We start from the raw sequence: 24,265 nt of genomic DNA, 5'->3' as shown, positions 1-24,265 counted from the left end.
TAGTACAATAGAATACTGGGTAGACCTCTAAGGTTTTTGACTCTAGTCCCTGACTCCCAGATGGCACCTCTAGACCCACCTGAGGCTTGGGGGACCTTGCTCCCCTGAAGGAAAGGACATGGCCTCGCTGGCTTTTCCACTGGCTGATTGTGGAACCACAGAGCCTTGAGCGAACATAGGCAATAGCCAGGGAGTGCTTACGGCAAGCCTTGGGTGAGACCCAGTGCTGTGCTGGTGCTTTGCTGGATTCAGGTCCGACCCAGTGTAGTCATAGTGGTGGTGGCCGCAGGGGTGCTTGTGTCACTCCACCCCCAGCTTTAGGTGGCTGAGGAGAGAGAGAGAGAGAGAGAGAGACACTGAGACTGTTTGGGAGAAAGTAAGGGAAGAGAACAAGAGTCTCTGCCTGATAATCCAGAGAATTCTCCCAGATCTTGTCCAAGATCATCAAGGTGGTACCACTACGAGGCTGCAAGAACCACAATGTTATTAAAGCAGATACAGTTTAGATCACAACACCCAAGTCCTTTAAAATATCTGGAAAGCCCAAGGTATATCTGGAAAGCCCAAGAAGGATGGGTACAGATAAGCCCAGACAGTGAGGACTACAATAAATACCTAACTCTTCAATATCTACTAGCATCCACACCATCCATGACCTAACCAAATGAACTAAATATGGCACCAGGGACCAATCCTGGAGAAACAGATTTGTGACCTTTCAGACAGAAAATTCAAAATATCTGTATTGAGGAGAGTCAAAGAAATTCAAGATAGCACTGAGAAGGAATACAGAATCCTATCAGATAAATGTAACAGAGATTAAAATAATTTAAAAGAATCAAGTGGAAATTCTGGAGCTGATAAATGCAGTTGGCATTTCGAAGAATGCCTCAGAGTCCTTTAATACTGGAATTGATGGCAGAATAAATAATTAGTGAGCTTGAAGACAGGCTATTTGAAAATACACAATCAGGCTGGGCGCGGTGGCTCACGCCTGTAATCCCAGCACTTTGGGAGGCCAAGGTGGGCGGATCACAAGGTCAAGAGATAGATGCTTTCCTAGCCAACATGGTGAAACCCCATCTCTACTAAAAATACAAAAACAATTAGCTGGATGTGATGATATGAACTGATGTGGGGAAAGTTATAGCCTTCAATATTAAAAAATTATCTTGGCCAGGAACAGTGGCTCATGCCTGTAATCCCAGCACTTTTGGTGGCCAAGGTGGGCGGATTACTTGAGACCAGGAATTGAAGATCAGCTGGCCAATATGCAAAACCCCTTCTCTATTAAAAAATACACACACAAAAAAATCTGGAAATGTTTTGTTGATTGCCTCTTCATTGTTTTCTGTGTTCTTTCTTTCTCTCTGGAACTCATTATTGGGATACTTGACCTCCTGAGCCAGTCCTCCTAATTTTCTTGTGTTTTCCTTCCTGTTTTCCGTCTTTTTCCCCCCTCTACTTTATAAGAAATTTAATTCTATGTTCTACCCCTTCTATTGAGATTTTTCTCTTTCTTTTATCTTTTTAATTTATAAGAGCTCTTCATTCTTGAAGTGTTCCTTTTTTAATAGCCTTCCATTCTGTCTTACATTTTTGAAGATACTATTTTTTGTTCTTGTTTCTCCCTGTGTACTTTCTTTGTTTAATTAGACCATTTCTGTTAGTTTTAGTCTCTTTCATAATAAAGGCTTTCCTCAAATTTCTAATAACCTTTGACTTCCCAATAATGGGTAAGAGTGTGATGCTATCGCTGGGCGTGGTGGCTCATGCCTCTAATCCCAGCACTTTGGCAGGCTGAGGTGGGCAGATCACCTGGGGTCAGGAGTTCAAGACCAGCCTGGCCAACATGGTAAAACCCCGTCTCTACTAAAACTACAAAAATTACCTGGGCATGGTGGCGCATCCCAACTACTTGGGAGGTTGAGGCAGGAAAATTGCTTGAACAGAGGTGGAGGTTGCTGTGAGCCGAGATCGTGCCACTGCATTCCAGCCTGGGAGACGAGAACAAGACTCCATCTCAAAAAAAGAAGTGTGATGCTGAAAGGCTGATTGATGCTAAAAATTCTCTACACAGGGATGAGGTTTATCTAATTTATTGTAGATTGATGTGGCTGGGCTGTATTTTAGGGGAAGGTAACATTTCATGCCTGTCACTTAAAGTCTTTTCTACTGGGCTAGTGAGATTCTTCAAAGGAAGGCTCTTCTAAGCTACTGCCAGAAGGTATAAACCTGAGTGACAATCATCTGGTGGGGAAAAAGTTTAGGAGTCTCAATATTCAGAATGAACACTTTGTCTTAAAATCACCCAATTTTAGTTTGGTATTCCTGCCTTCAACTGTGCCTGTTACCTTAACCAGTTTTCAACCAATCCTGTTTTGAGCTCTTCCTTTGTTCCCTCTTGCAGAAGTGTATGAGCCTCTAGGAATTCTACAGTATAAATCAAAGTGTTGTTTGGTTTTTCTCATTTTTGACTTAGGGTATAGCCATTTCAGGTCTTTTAAGTCAGTTACCCTTAATCTGTTCCTTTCTGTTTCCAAAATTTTGATGCTGATTTTCCTTTACCATTTTGGGCAGGGGAGTCTTTTTGAATTATCTGCCCAACCCTTGCCCATTGTTTTAGATGGCCTTTTGGAAACAGAATATGTGCACTCAGTTCTTAATACTTAGTCACCTTTGTTGAATTTCCACAGCTAAAATTTGATTTTACTTTTGATTTTAGCTTTATTTTAGTTTGAGTAGAGTAACCTGAGAAAGTCATTAAAGATTTGTTCTGTTCTTAACTGTGTTAGAGGACACATGCTTTTTGATGGAAGGGTTATTCTTCTTGTCTACTTGAATTTTTCAATCATTATAGTAATTCAAAGAATTATTAATAGAACATTGACTTATAGAAAAATTGAGTATTAGAACTGACAGGCACTATGGATTTTATCTAGTCCAACACTGTTTTTACTGATAAGCCATGACCCAGAGAAGTTATGAGGCCTACGATAATGCAGCTACTATTCCTTATGCCGTTCCCACTACCTGGACCTTTGTCTAGCCAGGTCCTACTAATTCTGTAATTCTTAAATGCCTAATCCTCAGGGAGATCTTCCATGAGCCCATAGGCCATGTTAATTGCCATGTTTGTGTGTTCAGGCAAGTTCCTGCACCCTTTTACTTTCCCTATGTGACTCCTTTCACATTTATACTTTCTTGCTCAGGGTCTTTCTTTCCCATTAGACTGTAGGCTCATGAAAGCAGAGATTTTGTCTGTCTTACTCATTTCTGCACCCGAATCATTTTACACAGAGCCTTACCAGGCTGAATGCTATAGAATCAACACTAAATATTTGTTGGTTGATGATTAGTTATTTAGTGGCAAATCCAAAATATTTATTCATAGCTTTCTTAAAGGCATCTGAAGGAGGACTTACGTGCTTTCTTTTTTATCATGCCATCTTTTTTAGACTTAACATGATCCTAATAGTGAATTCACTTTAAGTGTGTTTTTATTAAAAACTAAGAACCAGGCCAATCAGTACACTTTTCTCTCTTGATTTTAGGTGGTAATTGAAACTTTGTCAGTGGGAGCAACCATGCTGTTACCTCCATTACGAGAACGGATGGAATTACTTCATTCTCTTTTACCTCAAGGGCCTGATAGATGGGAAAGCTTATCTAAAGGACAGGTAGGCCTTTGCTTACTATGTAAGTAAATCAGCAGTATCATAAAAATTTGAACTGAGAAGGAAATAAAACTAATCAATTGCCATGTGTTCATGGAGCATAAGTACTTGATGGGCCTAGTAAATCCTGGTTATTTAATGTTTTATGCTGGAAGAATTCCCAGGTGTCTAACAACCTTAGGTGAAGCAAGTGATAATTTATTATTTGGGGCTAATTATTAGAATAAGGACTAATTTTTCCAGTGTTTCTTATGGTACTAAGCCAGACACTGTGGTTTATTTGTAGTATGCTGAGTTGAAATCAATTGCATGTGCTGCTGTTGGTTCCATGCTGAGAACTTTGTCTGAAATTGTTTGTATAAAAAGTATAGATGACCATTAGGAAAAAGTATTTGATGATATGAGTATACTTATTTTTTCCATTTTTATCTTTGAGCAATAGTACCTTTTGCTCAACCAAGTAGAAGTTATCAGATTCAGAGATACAGATTTTAGGAAAAAAAATTGGTACTTATTTGCAGTAAAATATTTATTGATACTTTTCTTTCTTTTTAAATCTTTTTTAGGGACAGTCTTGCTCTGTCACCCACGCTGGAGTAGGGTGGTGCAATCATGGCTCACTCTAACCTTGAACTCCTGGAGCTCAAGGGATCCTACTGCTTTTTCCTCTGGAGTAGCTAAGACTGCTGGCATGTGCCACCACACCTGGCTTATTTTTTTATTCTTATTTTTATAGCTGTGGGGTCTTGCTGTATTTCCCAGGCTGTTCTTGAACTCCTGGCCTCAAATGATCCTCCTGCTTTGGCTTCCCAAAGTGCTGGGATTATAGGCATGAGACCACTGTGCCTGGCCCACAGATGATTATTATTATTATTATTTTTTTTGAGACAGGGTTTTTGCTCTGTCATCCAGGCTAGAGTGCAGTGGCATGATCACGGCTTACTGTAGACTCAACCTCCTGGGTTCAAGTGATTCTCCCACCTCAGTCTTCTGAGTAGCTGAAACTACAGGTGTGCACCACCACGCTCAGCTAATTTTTGTATTTTTTGTAGAGGGGGTTTCACTATGTTGCCCATGCTGATCTTGAATTCCTGGACTCAAGTGGATCCGCCTGCCTTGGCCTCCTAAAGTGCTGTGATTACAGGCATGAGCCACTGCACCCAGCCTGCAGATGATTTTTAACGAGTATTTTGCATTAGTTTAGATTTCAAGTGATTTATTTTAAATGTTAGAATAAGTAGTTGTCATTGGTAATGTCACGCTGTAGAATCGTGTGTCATACTATTTATTGGCATTTCGTACTCCTCTCTACTTATAGTACTAAAATATGCATAGTATGCTATGTTAGCTTAGAGATTTAGGTATTATAATGAAGACTAAAATAAAAACCTATAAATTGTATTTTCCTAAATCCCATTTCCTAAATGGGATTAATTGGGTAGTTTTTATAATTACATACTTCCTGAAGATGATTGTTTAATAAGATACTAAGTGGATTAGTGTAGTTTTTTTCTGGGATCCTTTTGTTTTATTTTCTAGTGCATATTATGTTAGTTACTTGTGCATATTTTATTGTTCTTTAGAGAATGCAACTGGATATCATTCTGACAAGTTTGCAAGATCATACCCACGTAGCCTCCCTACTTGGCTATAGTTCACCCTCTGATGCAACTGACCTGTCTTCTGTGTGTACTGGCTACGGAAATCTGTCAGATCAACCTTATGGCACTCAGAGCTGCCATCCAGATACCCACCTGGCTGAAATTTTGATGAAGACCCTCTTAAGAAATTTAGGATTTTATACAGTAAGTTGTTCTTTCGTTGTAGTAAAAGAAGAATAAAGGGGTAGGGATCTCTTTAGTCAAGGTAATTTGACATTTAAACACCTTTGATAGAAATTAAACTCTAGACCTCTCTCCCCCAAGGGGAAAAACATGTCAGGTTTTCTGAAATATTGTGGGTACCAAATAACATGTAATTGAGAAGTTCAAAGGGATTTATTTTAGAATTTTACCAGATTTTTCTGATATTGTAGAATAATAAACAGAATAAAATAGTCAAGAACATTTTTAGAGAGAAGAATAATGAGCAAGGCATTAACCTTGCCAGACATAATCTTATAATGAAACAGTGTACATAGTACTGAATGAGAATAGGTTGGTCAGTAGGATAGAGGACAGTGGAGCTTATAGCTTTTCCTGTATTAGGATGCCATTAATTCTGAATCTCTAGTGTTTCTTAAATTCATCTTTTTTTCCTGCCATTTCTTTGAGTTCTAAGCCAGATCATTATGATTCAGTGCTAATGGTGTTACAGCTGTTGTCACTATTGCTGGTCTCTTCTCAGCATCTCACTGCTGGAATAACTTTGTATTAAATAACTTCTTTATATTAAAGAATACAACTTCTTTGTATTAAATTAAAACTCCTTCAGGCCAGGCGCGGTGGCTTATGCCTATAATCTCAGCACTTTGGGAGGCTGAGTTGGGTGGATCACCTGAGGTCAGGAGTTTGAGATCAGCCTGGCCAATATGGTGAAACCCCATCTCTACCAAAAATGCAAAAATTAGCCAGGCGTGGTAGCTGGCACCTATAATCCCAGCCACTCAGGAGGCTGAGGTGGGAGAGTTGCTTGAACCCGGGAGGCAGAGGCTGCAGTGAGCTGAGATCGTGCCATTGCACTCCAGCCTGGGTGATAGAGCGAGACCCTGTCTCAAAACAACAACAACAACAACAGCAACACCCTTCAAACCCTTTATCATTGGCTCACACACCATTCTTATCTGAGCTCATCCTTTTCCAGAATTGTACATTGTACACCTATTTCCTGTTGTTTTTCTCTACCAATCTGTGATGTAAGACTTGATTATTCTAGGAAACCTTGCCCAAATAACCCCATAACTATTTGCACAGGATCAGAGTGTACTGTGCAACTTAACTTTGAATTGTTTGTGTATCAATTCATATTGTTTCCTATGGCTCTTCAGGGCTTGGTCTATGTACTCTTTTTCTTCCAATACAAGTCTTAGCGCTCTGTCCCACCCACATTAAAAGGCTAATCACTAAGTCAGAGTGAAAATTCTTCCTACAAAATTCTTTTCTTTCAGGTTTAAGAATGTAAATTTAATCTGATGTTAAGGAGTAATGGCTGCAAATGGATAAGAACAATGTTGTGTATATAGCCATTTGTTAATGACCAAAACTTTTCCCCAAAGTTACAGGGAATGTTACAACAAAGTTGTAAGGAATAGTAGGGCTGAGGCAGATTTATATATTATATGGAAATGGAAATAAAATACTAACTGCTTTTGGGTTGAAATAATAAATTAATGTCTCTTTCTGATGTGATTTAAACCAAATTTGTTCTAAGATTTTAAAATAACAGTACTAATTAACAACTTATAGCAAGGGCCCTACAGTTTTCCCATATTCTATCTTGTATAGTGTATACATAGACCAAATTTTCTTCTAAAGGTATTCAGTACATGATTATTTACAGGAAATAAAGTTGGAAATAGCAGAAATATCTAAAAATAGAGGAGTGGTTAAGTAATTTATGGTATATGTGTTCAATGGAATATTATATTTTGTATATACATGGTTTATGAAAATGGGTTATGATTCCATTGGAAAAGAGCAGATTAAAAATAGAATATGCAGTACAATATTATGAAAAATATTTTAAAAGGACAAAATCAGGAAAGAAATACACCAAAAAATATAGTAGCAGCCATTTTCTTTGAGTGGTTGTTTAAATGGTGCTTTTAACTTCTTTTTTTTTTTTTTTGAGATGGAGTCTCGCTCTGTTGCCCAGACTGGAGTGTGCAGTGGCACCATCTCGGCTCACTGCAAGCTCCGTCTCCCGGGTTCACGCCATTCTCCTACCTCAGCCTCCAGAGTAGCTGGGACTACAGGCGCCTGCCACTACGCCCGGCTAATTTTTTGTGTTTTTAGTAGAAACTAAAACTGCATTAGCCAGGATGATGTCAATCTCCTGACCTCGTGATCTGCCCGCCTCGGCCTCCCAAAGTGCTGGGATTACAGGCGTGAGTCACTGCACGCAGCCTCTTTTAACTTTTTAAAATAGAGTTTTGATATTTTCTAAATATACTAAGCATCTCTTTTTAAAAAATATTTTTAACTTGAAGTAATTTAAAACTCACGAGGAGTTACAGGAATCATTCAAAGAATTCCCCTGTGCTCTTCAGCCAAATTTGTTTTCTCTCTCTAAATCATTTGAGAGTAAATTGCAGATGGCTGGCTGCCCCTAAGTATTTAAGCATATATTAAGTATGTATTTTTAAAAAACCAGGACATTTTCTTACGTAACAGCAGAATAATTATTGAATTCGGAAAATTTAACATTGATACAGAACTGTTATTTAATATATAGTCTACATTTACATTTCTACAGTTGCCCCAATAATGTCCTTTATAGCAGTTTCTGATCCCAGCCCTTCCCCTTCATGATCTGGTGCAGAATCACACATTATATTTAGTTGTCATATCTCTTTTTTAATTTTAATTTTATTAGAGACAGGCTTTCTGTTGCCCAGGCTGGAATACAGTGGCACCATCATAGCTCACTACAGCTTCGAACTCCTGGGCTCAAGTGGTCCTCCCAACTCAGCCTCTCAAGTAGCTGGGACTAGAGGTGTACACCACCATGCTAAGCTAATTAAAAACAAACAACAAAAAAAAATTTGTAGAGATGAAGTATTGCTGTGTTGCCCATGCTGGTCTTGAACTCCTGGCCTCAGGCAGTCTTTCCACCTCGGCCTCCCAAAGTGTTGGGACTATAGGTGTGAGCTACCGCACCCAGCTGCTTTTATTTTTTTTTTAATGGAAAAAAATAGAAGTAGCTTGATGAATTTTACCATCTAATAGCTAGTATCATAAGGATTATAGCAAATATTTAAAAATTGGTAATGGGTGAAAGGATATAATGCTTTTGTTTTGTTTTGTTTGAGACAGAGTCTCATTCTGTCACCTAGGCTGGAATGCAGTGGCACGATCTCTGCTCACTGCAAGCTCCGTCTCCTGGGTTCACACCATCTTCCTGCCTCAACCTCCCAAGTAGCTGGTACTACAGATGCCCGCCACCACCCATGCCAGGCTAATTTTTTGTATTTTTAGTAGAGACGGGGTTTCACCGTGGTCTCGATCTCCTGACCTCGTGATCTGCCCACCTTGGCCTCCCAAAGTGCTGGGATTACAGGTGTGAGCTCCTGCGCCCGGCCCCTTTTTTTTTTTTGGAGACATAGTTTCACTCTTGTCATCCAGGCTAGAGTGCGATGGCGCAATCTTGGCTCACTGCAACCTCTGCCTCCTGCGCCCGCCACCATGCCCAGCTAATTTTTGTATTTTTAGTAGAGACCGGGGTTTCACCATGTTGGCCAGGCTGGTCTCAACCTCCTTACTACAGGTGATCTGCCTGCCTCAGACTCCCAAAGTGCTGGATTACAGGCATGAGCCGTTGCACCTGGCCCATATAATGCTGCTTAAATCAGATTTATGGTAGGTTGTGTGTGTCATTTTAGGATCAAGCATTTGGCGAGCTAGAAAAGAATAGTGATAAATTTCTACTTGGAACATCATCATCAGAAAACAGTCAGCCTGCTCATCTTCATGAACTGCTATGTTCACTACAGAAACAGCTGCTGGCATTTTGCCATATCAATAACATTAGTGAGGTATGTGATTATTTGTCTTTTATGGTGATCTATCAGGACCTTGAAACTCAGATATTTGGATAGGCCATGGTATTTTTGTATGTTGAATCTTTCAAAGTAGTAATTTAGGAACTTTTTTTCTCCTTAGAACTCAAGCAGTGTGGCATTGCTTCATAAACATCTTCAGCTTTTGTTGCCTCATGCCACAGATATTTATTCACGTTCTGCAAATTTGCTCAAAGAAAGTCCTTGGAATGGCAGTGTTGGACAAAAGTTAAGAGGTGAGTTTGGTATTTCATTTCAAATTTAATCAGTCATTAAGAAGCAAGAATACTTGCCTTTCCAAAGTCTTAAGAGGACCAGAAGCCTCTGACGAATAGGAACGGTCTTGAATCTCCTTTCTATTGAAGATTCCTTTAGTCTTGGTTTGAGGGTAGTGTTAGCAGTGACTGATCTTGAAAAGAGTCTACTTGGCATGACAGAGGCCTAATTTAAAGGCACTGGATGATATAAACTCAAAAAGATTAATTTTAAATGGCATAAAGTAAGATTTTTTAATCTCTCTCTTTTTTTTTTTTAAACCTGTTGTTTCTTTACCTTTCTCTTCAGCATTTACCATTTTTTCACTTTCCTTCTTGAAATTCTTTGGGCTTCTGTGTAGTCACAGTCCTTTTTTCTCTTTCCTCTGACTCCTCTTTTTCAGTGGGTTTCTATAGGCTCCTCTTCCTTGGACATGCCCTCTAATGTTGAGCATCCTCCGAATTTTGCCTTCAATTCTCTTTCCTCCCCCAGTGGTCTTATCTAGTTTCAGTGTCTTTAACAACCATGTATATATTAATGACCCCTATATTTCCATCTAGCTGAGAACACCTTTCCTGAGTCCTAGAGCCATTCTTTAATTGCATACTGGGTGTCTTTTCTTTGTTATCCAAAAGACAACCAAAATTTAATGTTTATATAAAACCAGCCACCTCTGAAGTTCCCCCACTAAAAAAAGAATGAAAGGAACAAGCTGTGAAACTGAAACCATTCCACATTAGATACCTCCATTTGGCTGTTCCACAGCAACTAAAATATGTTCAAACTGAGCTCATTTCTGAATGGCCCTCTCTGCCCTGATATACAATGAAATATTGAAACAAAATTGATTTAAAACCAATATGGATTATAAAAACACATGTTTTAAGGTGATCTCGATTTTTAAAAAAGTAAATTTAGTTTAAAAAATATGAAAACTTTCCCTCACTAGCAGGTAAACACCAAGAGGACAGGAAGTTTTGACTGCTTTGCTCATAGCTGTATCCCTCTCACCTAGAACTGTGCCTGGTATGTCAGTAAATATTTCTTGGGTAAATTATAAAATGAAGATAAATTAACGAATGAGAAATTGATAATGCATTTTAAGGAAAACATTTATAATCCTTTCAATTTGTTGGTATGGAGGATGCATATGCTTTGCTCTAAAGTGTTTGTTGGTGTACTTTCTGAAAGTGAATAAACACTGATACTACATCAGCTACCAGGTGGGTGTTCAACAGAGAATTATTGAATGAGTCTACTCTAGTTCCAGGCTAAAATAATATTTCTTAGGTTCCTTTTTTTAAAGTTCATTTGAAACGATTGTCCCATGTTTAATTTCTTTCCCTTCATAGATGTGATATACGTCTCAGCTGCTGGCAGTATGCTCTGCCAGATTGTTAACTCCCTGCTGTTACTCCCTGTGTCAGTGGCTCGGCCTTTATTGAGTTACCTCCTCGACTTGTTGCCACCTCTTGATTGCCTTAATAGACTCCTGCCAGCTGCTGATCTTTTAGAAGACCAGGAGTTACAGTGGCCTCTTCATGGTAAGTAAAGACAATAAAAGAGCAAATAATGCCCTTGACAAAAGTTGTTCCTGTTGCACACATCACTGTGTTTTTCCATTGGAGTCTATCTATCCCAAGGCTATCAAAGGAGTTTCGTCACTGAAATCTTAAAAACTTTTCAGGTTTAAGTAAGGCCTCTTATTTTATTGGAAGGAATCCTGGACTGGAGCATAAAAGGAAAAGCGCTGGGGTTGGAAAGATGACCTTGAGGGCCTATCTTATTTTAACATTATACAGTTCAGTGATCAAGTGTCAATTAGTCCAAGTGTCAAGTTTACAGCCATATCAGGATGTTGATTAGGCTTTATATGGAGTTTTTCCAGGTTTATTCTTTTCTTTTTTTTTTTTTTTTTTGAGGTGGAGTCTCGCTCTGTCACCTAGGCTGGAGTGCAGTGGCACGATCTTACCTCACTGCAACCTCTGCCTCCAGGGTTCAAGCAATTCTCCTGCCTCAGCCTCCCGAGTAGCTGGGATTACAGGCGTGCACGACTACGCCTGGCTAATTTTTGTATTTTTAGTAGAGACAGGGTTTCATCATGTTGGCCAGGCTGTTCTTGAACTCTTGACCTCGTGATCCGCCCACCTCAGCCTCCCAAAGTGCTGGGATTACAGGCGTGAGCCACTGCGCCTGGCCAGTTTCTTCTTTTTTAAAGTGTCTCAGAACTTGCTAAGATTCGGTCTATTTCTATCAGGTGAGTAAGGTGTCATTTTATTTTATTTTTTTCATCTGTGTTTATAACTGATATTTTTCTATAATTTCATTTTTTCATGCTATCCTTTCCTAGTGTTTACTATCAAAATTACACTAATCTCATACCATGAACGTGGAACTTCCTTTTATTCCTGTTCACTGAAATAATTTGTGTAAGGTAGGGGTTATCTCTTCCTGAAGGTTTAGAAGAATTTATCTATGAAACTATCTGGCCCTGGTGTTTTGTTTGTAGACAGACTCTGACAATTTTCATTCTTTAGTGGTTAATGTTCCCTTCCATCTTATGTTTCTTCTCCAGTCCATTTTGGAAATGTATATTTTTCTAGGAATGTTATTTTGTTGGTTTCAAATTTATTGGCATAAAGTTGTTTATAATATTCATGGTTTTAAAAAATCTCTAGTATATCTGTGGTTATATCTGCTTTATTCCTATTTTTTGAATTTGTGCCATCTTTTTTTTCTTGAGTAATTTTATTAATCGTTTATCCATTTTCCTTTTAGATAACTTATCCATTATCATTTCAAATAACTACTTTTTGGATTTGTTAATCTCTTTTTATTTCATTGGTATGGGTTCCTTATTGCTGTCATTTCGTGAAGTCAAGAACTTCTAAGAACAAATGTACAATAAGAAAGCATGGGTCTGGGCCGGGTGTGATGGGTGACACCTGTATTCCCAGCACTTTGGGAGGCTGAGGCTGCCAGATCACCTGAGGTCAGGAATTCAAGACCAGCCTGGCCAACATGGTGAAACCCCCCTCTACTAAAAATAAAGAAATTAGCCATGTATGGTGGTGCACGCCTATACTCTCAGCTACTTGGGAGGCTGAGACAGGAGAATTGCTTGAACCTGGGAGGCAGGGGTTTCAGTGAGCCAAGTTCACGCCACTGCACACCAGCCTGGGTGACAGAACGAGACTCTGTCCCCACCCCCTAAAAAAAGGAAAGCATGGGTCTGGAGCTTAGTATTAAGACAATTCTGAATTCAAGCCTTAAAAAGCATTAAACAATCTTGAATGTCATTTTAATGGATAAATTTGTATGTTGATTTTGGAGGAAAAAACTCAGAGTACTCCCTAAAGATAGTGAATTTTGGTCTGGATAATGAAAAGTAGGAATATAATTGATCAGAATAATGTTGTCATATGTTGTTTTAATGTTTATCTTAAAATTAGTAACTTTACCAAGGAAAATTTTGTTTGATAGCATAACTTCTCTGGATATTATTTTAAATCAGTCTGGTAAAGAGAAAAAAATACAGAAAGTATTATAATTTGTGTTTTCATCATAAAGTATTTTACATCAGTATCTTACTGCAATACAGTAGGTGACCATGAGAAATATTCTGAATCTTAAAAGTACCAGATAAAGACACAATAACTAATGATTTTGTCTTTAGGAGGGCCAGAACTAATTGATCCTCCTGGTCTGCCGTTACCTCAGCCAGCTCAGTCCTGGGTATGGCTTGTGGATCTAGAAAGAACAATTGCTCTCCTTATTGGGCGATGTCTTGGTGGCATGCTTCAGGGCTCACCCGTGTCTCCAGAGGAACAGGACACTGCATATTGGATGAAAACGCCACTGTTCAGTGATGGTGTAGAAATGGACACTCCTCAATTGGGTAATGTGCTTCTCTGCAGCATTTAAAATACATGCCTGTTTGTACCTCAGTTGAAGATTTCTCTATTCTGAGTTTGCTGAATAGAGAACTGACAGGCACCAATTGCAACATGAGCAGTGTAGGGAATCTGGGGCTATGACTTGGAGCCCTAAGAAAAATGGTTAAATTCTGCAGCACAGTATGGTGAAAAGAGCCCCCAAAGGAAATAGAAATTGTAGGTCTGGTCCTACTCTGTCATATTTATCACTCATTTTGAGCAAGTCATCTAACTCAATGCTTCATCACTTATCTTCCAAGACTTGGAGGTTATGAAACTGCTTCACAGAATGTAAAGCCCTGTAAGAGTACTTAACCATGACTTATCAGTGCAGCACCCCTCAAATGTGAGTGGCAGCCTCTTTTCCTCCCAGCCTGTCTTGCTTTCATGCTGACATTATATTATGTCCTAATTTTTTCTTCGCCACTTAAAGTGCCTTTAAGATTTCCCTTCTGCATCATCTTCTATTTGTATATATTGCTGGCAGACTAGTTCTTAGACTGAACATGAAGACTTACCTGGTACCCCAGGTAATCCAGTTGTTTTATCTAGAATTGGTCCTTTAATCTCTCTAGGCTTCTCATTTTGGTTCTATAAAATAATGATTCGGATTAGACAGGCTACATGATATTATTAGTTCTAAAATTTATTATTTCTCTGATAAGAGAAAGAGACTCAATATGTCCATGAAGGAAAGTCTAAGAGAGATTGAGAGGAAAGGAGAAAAGAAGGAGAGCTGAAAAGAAAAGAAAAAACAAAAAGAAAGAGTATGCTTTGGGATTTGGAGGGTTGGAGAGAGGGAGTGAGGGAAGCAGTTGAGGATTTTCCTCCGTTTCCAAATATGAGTGTACATTCATCATTTCATTTATGAACCAGAAAGTGATTTTGGCCATGGCTGATGATGCTGGACTGGTGTTTATGAAACATTTTGTTAAAGACAGTAAAATCATGGTTTTTCAAGGGGGTATTTAACATGATAAAGATAGTTCCACTGCTGTCAGTGTTTAACCTTGTGACAGTCCTAAAGGACCTCCTGAGAACAAAAGTATCTCTATCTCTACCCTCCTCATATTTCTTCTATATTTACTCAATTAAACTGGCCTTTAATATGAATAAAATCAATTTCTGTTTAATGTTATTTTCACTTTTTAAATTATAAAATCATGAAACTATTAAAATTTTGTTTATTTGTATGTATTAGAAAAAGGTATTATCCCTTGTAAAATTATAACAATACAGTAATTTAGTTATATTATGGGTTAAATTGATTTTTGATACTAGCCCAAGAACCTCATCATCACTTAGAACATGGTTTTCTTTGTTTTTTAAATGTGAAATGAATTCTGAATGTCAAATGTCCCGCTGGAAAGTTAGGAACCACCTGTACAAATATCAGTTGAGAAATTGTTCATGGTATCTTTTACATGGATCATTTTTAACTGATTATTTTTACTTAAGTCTATAAAAAAATGGTCTAGTCTCTTTTTCAGTGTTTCCTCGTTTCTCAAAGAGGGTATCATTCCGTTTTGAACAAGGTGGTTTTTTGTTACACAAGACTGTTGCATGTGTAGGACATTTAGTTTCTTTGGCCTCTGCTTGCCAAAATGCCAGAGCTTGGGGGTATAGCTCAGAGGTAAAACATTTGACTGCAAAATGCCAGAGTTTTTTTTGGAGTGTCACAGTTGGTGGAGTGTCACATCCTTCTGGAGAATGTAAGAGGGTTGTTACCACCTGCAACTGTAAAACATTAAAGGACTTTACCTTGGTAACGTTTACTTAAAATGGTTTGAAGTTTATCATTTCATAATCATTAAATAAATGTGGTAAGATTTTATTTGTAGCACCAAAATTTATGATGTTAAAATTGGTAACGTGAGTATTTTTTTTAGATAAATGTATGAGTTGCCTGTTAGAAGTAGCACTTTCTGGAAATGAAGAACAGAAGCCTTTTGATTATAAATTGCGGCCTGAAATTGCTGTCTATGTAGACTTGGCGTTGGGTTGTTCTAAAGAGCCTGCCCGAAGCCTTTGGATCAGCATGCAGGACTATGCTGTTAGTAAAGGTAAGATAAATAAGCTAAAGGGAGTAAATTTGTAGTTAGCTCATAGTGCTCACAAATATATTTGCAAGATATGTAAGTGAAACTCATAGGGATCGCGTAGGAAAAGGTATTTTATGAATAACACTTTTAAACAATTTGTTTTTCCCTTTGTGGAAAATAGTGCAACTGTTTTTTTATATACATGTATTCCACTTAAACCTACTGTGTGAAAATTGAGATTTATATAATACGTTTGTAGGTAATCATTTTACTAAAGTATAGTAGTCTCCGTATATCTGCGGGTGACATGTTCCAAGACTCCCAGTAGGTTGCCTGGAGCCACAGGTAGTACCGTACTCTATATACATTACTTATTTTCCTGTGTGTACATACTTGCCCATGATAAAGTTTAATTTGTAAATTAAGCATAGTAAGACATTAACAACAACAATAATAAAATAGGACAATTACAATAATATGCTAACTGAATTACTACTCTTGCATTTTGGGGCCAGTATTAAGTAAAATAAGGGTTACTTGAACACAAGCACTGTGATACTGCGGCAGTAGATTGTATAACCAAGAGGGTTACTAAGTGACTTGGTGAGATTTCATCATACTACTTAAAAGGGCATGCAATTTAAAAGTTAAGAATTGTTTATTTCTGGAATTTTCCATTTAATATTTTTGGACCACAGTTGACCGCAAGTAACTGAAACCATGAAAAGCAAGACCATGGATAAGGGAGGACTGTTGTATTCCATGCTATGTAAATGGATCTGTTAACGATTAAGAGTCTGTTTAACGATTATCTTCCCTTTGCAAGCCTTGGTTTAATAACTGAAAGGATGTGTACTTAGAAGTCTTAGCTCTAGGTGTGGTCAGTATTTCTTCATCTATAAAACATTTTGCCTACTCTAGAGTGCTGGTGAAGATACCAGTTTGAGATAACATATACTATTAAGTACCATGGTAAAGTACTATGCAAGTTTGTGGTGGTATTTCAGTTTCTAATATTATTTGATTAAGAAAATTAATTTTATAGGCTGGGCACAGTGGCTCACGCCTGTAATCTCAGCACTTTGGGAGGCTGAGGTGGGAGGTATCACTTGAGGCCAGGAATTCGAGATCAGCCTGGCCAACATGGCGAAACCCTGTCTCTACTAAAAATAGAAAAAAATTAGCCGGTCGTAGTGGCGTGTGCCTGTAATCCCAGCTATTCGGCAGGCTAAAGCACAACAGTCACTTGAACCCAGGAGGTGGAGGTTGCAGTGAGTCGAGATTGTACCACTGCATTCCAACCTGAGTGACAGAGTGAGACTCTGTATCAAAAAACAACAACAACAAAGAAAATTAATTTTATGTACATATTTTCAAAGAATGTACCTGATTTGTTTTTAGCTCCTTTTTTTTTTTTTTTTTTTAAAAAATGATCAGAATTGTTCAGAATCGCCTGTCTCTAGTTTTCTCTCTCTGTGTCATTCTCTTATCCTGTCATTAGTTTTGTCCCTTTTTTTTGGATTTTCTTTCTTGTGTGATAAAAATGGCAAAAATAAATACATTTTTACTTTTTATTGGCCTTTATTTTTTATAAAGAAAATGAAATGAGATATGTATTATTCAGATCTACCAGTAAGATGACACCTTTGAATGTTTAATCTCATCCATTTTGTTTCTTTTTTTTTTTTTGAGACAGAGTCTCGCTTTTGTCACCCAGGCTGGAGTGCAGTGGTGTGATCCCAGCTCACTGCAGCCTCTGCCTTCCCAGTTCAAGCGATTCTCCTGCCTCAGCCTCCCAAGTAGCTGGGATTACAGGTGTGCACCACCACACCCAGCTAATTTTTGTATTTTTAGTAGAGATGGGGTTTACACCATGTTGGCCTTGGCTGGTCTCGAACTCCTGACCTCAGGTGATCCACCCGCCTCGGCCTCCCAAAGTGCTGGGATTACAAGTGTGAGCCACAGCACCTGGCCCCGTTTTGTTTCTTAATCATTTATTCATTCATTCTGTTATGGTGACTCCTACCAGAGGTGAAATAGTAAAGTAATGAGGAGGAAAAAAGTTTACTTTCTGAGGTGTATTTTCTGATATTTCTTATTTGTAACATTTTCTTGGGATATGCAGTTAGGTTTTCTATACCACGTTATCACTTATTACCTTGAAGTGAGAACTTAAAAAAAAATCTAGATATAAGGTGAATAAAAACTTGTTGTATGGGTCCGTTTGTTGTATTGCTTGTACATTGCAAGCATAGACTTTATTCCTAATTAGTGGAAACGTTCTTTGTTTTTTGGTATGAAATGAGCATAACTTTAATGAAGGTGTTTTAAAGGAACCCATTATTTTTAAAATGGCGCAGGAGAATAATACCTGCTAAATTTAAAACACAACAAAGGGTGTTATTTTAGTGTGCTTTTAAAATTGAATATTAGGTTCCTTGAAATGGAGTCTTGTTGGATTTTTTAGTCATAGCAGTTCTCAGAATAGCAAGCAATTCCATGGAACAGATGATTTCTTAAGAGCCTGATAAGGAAAAAATTAGTACGTAATACAGACTGTCATTCTAAGATTCTCTGTGGGCTGTAAGATTTTCTTAAAATCTGGCATATTTGTCCTTGTCAATTTTTTTTTACCAATAAAGCAGGATAAGTCTGAACTTAAATTTCTGACTTAGGCATACTGAAATGAAAACCAACATATAACATTTTTATCTCTGGAGATGAGAGTTTTAAGAAGGACTTAAGAACCAAAATTAATTTGAGGTTGGTTTTGTTTTGTTTATAAGTAGCCCAGACATTTAGCAAATCTGTCAAATGAACAGAGACTAGCAGTCCCTCTGGGAGCAGAGTGGACAATAACTCTCCCACCCCCATTTGAAATGTACTACGTTGTTAAATGTACATTGTTAAAGTACAATACTAGTGTGCCAACATAGAATTAAAGAATGGGAAGAGGCCAAGTGTGGTAGCTCACACCTGTAGCTCCAGCTACTTAGGAGGCTAAGGCGGGAGGATCGCTTGAGCCCAGGGTTTTGAGACTGTAGTGAGCCATACAGTCACCACTGCACTCCAGCCTGGACCACAGAGTGAGACTGTCTCTTTAAGAAAAAAAAAAAAGAATGGGAAGAAAAAGCGCCTGACTAGTCCTCATCATCTAATGTTGTTTGGGTTTTCAACTACATGTCTTTGTTTCTATTTGAAGAAATGTTGTTTCATTTCTCACCCACTTAAATGTACTTGTATTCACAGTATATACTTTTATGGCTTCAAATACCAGATATGTGTATACGCGATTAGTTTACTCGCTATCTCCTCTAGAATGTTTAATGGGAAGTATTCAAAACTAGACTCCTGATTCCAGCTTCTTACCCTCAAAACTGCTCCTGTGGTCTTCCTTTCTCAGTAAATGCCAACTACATTTTAAATATATTTAGAATCACCTTTGACTTCTCTCATATTCTCACATCACACATCTGATCTATCAACAAATCCTGTCGATTCTACCTTCAAAATACATGTGGACTCTCCAGCCACTTGTCATTACCTTCGCTGCTCTTACCTTTTTCTGAGCCATTATCATTTCTCCCTTGTATTGCTGCAATAATTACTTCTGCTGTTGCTGTTCCTATAAGTCAGTTCTCCACTCAGCAGAGCGAGCTGTCAGAAATACAAGTCAGATCATGTCGTATCTCTGTTCAAAGCCTTCTAATGCTGCTTCTCATTTTTCTCAGAGTAAAACCTGGAGGACTTGTACTGGCCTGCAAGGCCATTGGGATCTGGTCCTCAGCCAGCTCTCTGGTGTCTTCTACCCATTCCGTGCATGCACGGTTTGCCCCAGCCACACTGGCCTCCTTGAACCCATCCCAGATCCTCTGCACTAGGTTTTTCTGAGGGGACCCAGTTTCACATGGCTTCTTCCCCCACTTCATTTAGATCTCTGCTCAAATGTAACCTTATCAGAAACTTTCTCAAACCACCCTATATAAAATAGTAATCCCACATATACAGTAGTGCCTGTTCTCCTTACCCTGCTTTATTTTTCCTCATAGCACTTACTGTCATATTAATGTTTTCTTTTTAATATTCTCTCCCGCCCCCCTCCTCCTAAGAATATAAGCTCTGTTAGATCAGGGATTTAGTTTTGTTCACTGCTATATCCGCAGCACTTGGAACATTAAGTGGGATCTAATGAGGTGCATTTGTTAAGTAACTGTTTAGAAAGATGATAAAATTCAGGTGTTGGATGACTAAAGCTATAAAAATTACCTCTGAACTGTTTTCTGAGCCCTTTTAAATGTCAATGCATCATTTTTATTTTCAGATTGGGACAGTGCAACTTTAAGTAATGAGTCACTCTTGGACACTGTGTCTAGATTTGTTCTTGCAGCTCTTCTGAAACACACAAACTTACTTAGTCAAGCATGTGGAGAAAGCCGGCAAGTAACTTAAAACTATCCTCAGACAAATATTTACTCTCATGATGTTAGAAATTAGGTAACTTTTCTATTTTGGTTCTTCATTTAGATATCAACCTGGTAAACACTTATCAGAAGTGTACCGTTGTGTATACAAAGTTCGAAGTCGTTTACTTGCTTGCAAGAACCTTGAACTTATTCAAACCAGGTCATCATCACGGGACAGATGGGTAAAGTTTGAAATCAATTAATTTCTATGTTTTTCTGCAAGCTGTGAGAGCTAGCTCTAAATTGGTTTATGTGAGAAAAAAATGTGCCTTGGTCGTTGCATATGTTCAATACATGTTAAGTAGTTCTTTTTCTAGTAGAAAAAAAAAAAGGAAAGGATTTGAGATTTACTTAACCTCACATTTACCAAGTGCGATCCGGATTCTAAGAAAGTTTAGTTGGCTACATAAATATTAATAACAAATTGAATGATTCAAATCATAGGAATTATTATTCCTCTCTTTGTGCTGATCAGGCCACATTTGAATTACCCTGTTTAATTTGGGGTGCCATAATTTATGAGGGACATTAAGAAATACCTTGGATTGATAAAGTCCAAAAATTATGTCATATAAGTACTAGAAAGTATCAAAAATGTTTAGCTTAGAGAAGTGAAAACCAAGGAGGGGGTTGTGTGTGTGTGTGTGTGTGTGTGTGTGACATAATAGCTGCCTTAAAAATACTTAAAGAGCTTCTCTGTAAGAAAAGAAATAAATGTGTTTCTTGTTCCGGAGGACACAACTAGGACCAAAGGGTAACAATCAAATGGGGAATCATTGTTAGCTGGATATAAGGAAAGTAGGCCTGATGATGATTAGAGTTGTCTACCATTGGAAATGAAGATTGAAACTACTTATTTTTTTATTTTATTTTTGAGACAGAGTCTCGCTCTGTCGCCCAGACTGGAGTGCAGTGGCACGATCTTGGCTCACTGCAACCTCCACCACCCGGGTTCAAGTGATTCTCCTGCCTCAGCCTCCCGAGTAGCTGGGATTACAGGCATACACCACCACACCCTGCTAATTTTTTGTATTTTTAGTAGACACGGGGTTTCACCGTGTTCACCAGTCTGGTTTTGAACTCCTTAAGTGAGGAGTTTGAGCACCTCAAGTGATCCTCCTGCCTCGGCCTCCCAAAGTGCTAGGATTATAGGCGTGAGCCACCTCACCCGGCCGAAACTACTTATTAAGAACAGTCCAGAAGTAATTCTTGCAGCAAAAAGGAGATAATTTCTGAAGTGCTTGGTAATCTTGATAACATGATCATAAAATTATAAATGCAAGCCTGGATAATAAAACATCTTTGTAGTGCTTACTTTGAAACTTAACTAATCAGATGCTTTGCACTCCATTATTTAGTCCTTAGATTTAAAAAACCAAGCTCTGTCTCTCCATTTGTAGACTTTTGGCATGTACTGACTTAATATTTGTGGATCTGTTTGTTGGTGACCTTGAAAGTCCATGAAATGTATTAATTTGCCATTTTGTTGAGGCTCAGATTTGAAACTTGTATATGGGGATAAATGACGTACTATGTGAGTCTGACTACTCAGTTTCCCCATCTCTGTAAAATTCTTGTTATTTAATGGTCATGAGTCACAGGTAACTTTTATGATGGATCTGAGGATATAATTAAAGTTTTTCATTTGTGCTTTATATTGAATGATATTTATGACTGAGTATCTGTTTTAAGGATTCTTTCCTTTATCTAGATGACTGCTAGGTAGTAACCACTGTGGGAAATAAAATCGACATTGTCCTTAGCAGATTTCTAATTTTTGGTTTGTTCAGGGGCAAAGTTAAAGAAAAAAAGAAAAGAAAACTGATACTGTTTTAAATTTAGAGTTATTAAACATGTATGCAGAGTAATAGTAACATAAACAACTTGAAGAGAATGGAATGGAATGGAAATTCTGTGCTTTAATTACCTTTTATGCTTGGTATTGTGTTCATCACAACTTACTAAGTTGCAGCTCTGTAGGAATTTATAGCTGAATAGCAATATAGATATGAATAAATTTACAGCATGACATTTTAATCAAAATAATGAGGAAGGAGGAGCGTATATGTGTCCGTATATATTTTGTGTACATACATTATTTCTAATCTTTAAGAGTGTATCTTTTGGGTTTTTGTAGTAAAGTTTGTTGTTATTACTGATATCAATGTTTTCCATGATAAAAAATTTAAGGTTTTTTAAAGTTTTAAAAAGATTTTGGAAAAAATGTAGTTAGTGTAGTTTCTGATAATTTCTTTAAGATATCAGAAAACCAGGACTCTGCAGATGTTGATCCTCAGGAGCATTCATTTACTCGAACTATTGATGAAGAAGCTGAAATGGAAGAACAGGCTGAGAGAGACCGGGAAGAGGGGCATCCGGAGCCAGAGGATGAAGAGGAGGAACGGGAACATGAAGTGATGACAGCTGGCAGTGAGTATACCCTTCTTACTTTCTAGATACAAACGGTGGCATGCTTTTCGATAGGGGAACTAACTTGAAAGAGAAAGGCAAACTTTCTCCATAGTTTTTCTAAAAGGACTTTATATTCTGCTGGTGATCTCAATTTGTATTAGCTGACATTTCAGGGGCTCCTACAACTGTGCTAGTACTATTCTGATGCTTTTGGATTATGTATTTAGGGCTGAGAAGCTCTGGAAGCAGGAATGTCAGTACCTGCTTCACTGAGCCTCATGCGTAAAATGAAACCCATGAGTCATCGGATAGGGCCATTCAAAATATGTCCTCTGAGGCAACAAGTTGTCCATCAGCCTCGAAGACCTCTGAGCGGTGAGGAAGAGAGCCCCTTTCTATGCCTATTGGGAGAGCCATATTGTTTTCCATGTGTGGAACTTTTAAAATGAAAAATTTCACCCACTGACTACACTGCTCTTTCGATAGGGAGCAGGAATATACATGAGACTGCTATTGACTGGGTGAATAAAACTTTTCATACCTTTATGGCTACAGATAGTTTTTAAAGGTAATTATTTATATGTTTAAAGAGAAGTGTCAAAGCTTTTAAAACATTTATTAGTATCTTTTGAGTGATTTGGCTATTTCAAGTTAAAGTGTGCATTCAATCTGTACCCTAAAACATTATGGTCAGCAATGCATTTGGTTTTGAGATTGTCTGTATCTGTGAATTAACTTGGCACTTACTTTATTATCAACTTATTTGTGTTCTGCATACTTCTAAAAATGATTTTCGAGGGGGCTTGAAACAAGACTAAACATGATTTAAACAAAAGGAAAAAGGTCCAAATGGAGTAAAGGGAGTTGGAGATGGGGAAGGAAAATAATTGTATTTTACAAACCTAGGCTGAGGGAACTTTTGCAGTTGAATATAAACTTAGTTTAGAAATTCCTGGAAGCAGACTGAAGGTGAAAATGTAGTAAAGTATAACCCTCAATTACAGTAAGAAATGATAGTCATCTGGGAACTAATACTTTTTAAACTAGCTGTGCTTTTAGAGCATCTGTATATGCTGGGCACTGGTCAAGTTCTTTACATAGAGTAGCTCATTATCACAGCTGTCTGAAGTTCTAATATTACCTCATTCTAAAGATGGATGAACTAAGGTTTAAGGATGCGAAATTGTATGACTTGCGCCACAGTTAGTAGCAGCTAGAATTAGAACCAGGTCTGCCCCAAACACCAATGACCATTCTCTTAACCCTTTAATTGATTTCTCGTTCTGGACTCTTGAGAGGGCTTATTGCTTTGCTTTTTGTGGAAATAAGGGACTTTTAATAGCATAACAAAAATATTGTCACAATTTTATAAAATACACAGATCAATTTTTAAAGTTTGTACTTCCATATTAACTGATGAATTTAGTATTTTACCAACTTTTTTGGCCTGGGTTTCCCATTAAGAATACTGTCTTTGGGCTGGGTGCAGTGGCTCACACCTGTAATCCCAGCACTTTGGGAGGCCGAGGCAGGCGGATCACAAGGTCAGGAGTTTGAGACCAGGCTGGCCAACATGGTAAAACCCCGTCTCTACTAAAGATACAAAAAATTAGCCTGACCTGGTGGCGCGCGTCTGTAATACCAGCTACTCAGGATGCTGAGGCAGGAGAATCGCTTGAACTGAACCTGGGGGCGGAGGTTGCAGTGAGCCGAGATCATGCCACCGCACTCCAGCCTGGGCAACAGAGTGAGACTCCATCTCCAA

The 24,265-nt window shown here is 38.1% G+C and overlaps 2 protein-coding genes across 9 annotated transcripts in view; one reads left to right on the top strand and one right to left on the bottom strand.

Annotated features, from left to right (window-relative positions):
* The window catches only part of SNX1 (sorting nexin 1), a 631,233-nt gene that overhangs the window by 411,653 nt on the left and 195,315 nt on the right, over positions 1–24,265 (bottom strand). The gene's annotated exons all lie outside the window — the stretch shown is intronic.
* HERC1 (HECT and RLD domain containing E3 ubiquitin protein ligase family member 1) overlaps positions 1–24,265 on the top strand; it is a 222,915-nt gene that overhangs the window by 95,898 nt on the left and 102,752 nt on the right. For all 8 annotated transcript variants that reach the window (XM_050795890.1, XM_050795895.1, XM_050795891.1 and 5 more), the window contains exons 13-22: positions 3,555–3,680; positions 5,261–5,482; positions 9,217–9,369; positions 9,497–9,629; positions 11,001–11,192; positions 13,325–13,546; positions 15,473–15,646; positions 19,947–20,061; positions 20,150–20,270; positions 22,347–22,518. In XM_050795890.1, coding sequence (XP_050651847.1) covers positions 3,555–3,680; positions 5,261–5,482; positions 9,217–9,369; positions 9,497–9,629; positions 11,001–11,192; positions 13,325–13,546; positions 15,473–15,646; positions 19,947–20,061; positions 20,150–20,270; positions 22,347–22,518 — 1,630 coding nt within the window. The remainder of the gene's footprint in view (positions 1–3,554; positions 3,681–5,260; positions 5,483–9,216; positions 9,370–9,496; positions 9,630–11,000; positions 11,193–13,324; positions 13,547–15,472; positions 15,647–19,946; positions 20,062–20,149; positions 20,271–22,346; positions 22,519–24,265) is intronic.

This window comes from Macaca thibetana, chromosome 7 (assembly GCF_024542745.1).
Source record: "Macaca thibetana thibetana isolate TM-01 chromosome 7, ASM2454274v1, whole genome shotgun sequence".
NCBI classification, from domain to species: Eukaryota; Metazoa; Chordata; class Mammalia; order Primates; family Cercopithecidae; genus Macaca; species Macaca thibetana.
Note: the sequence above shows the minus strand (reverse complement) of the source record. Positions and strands in the feature narration are given on the sequence as shown.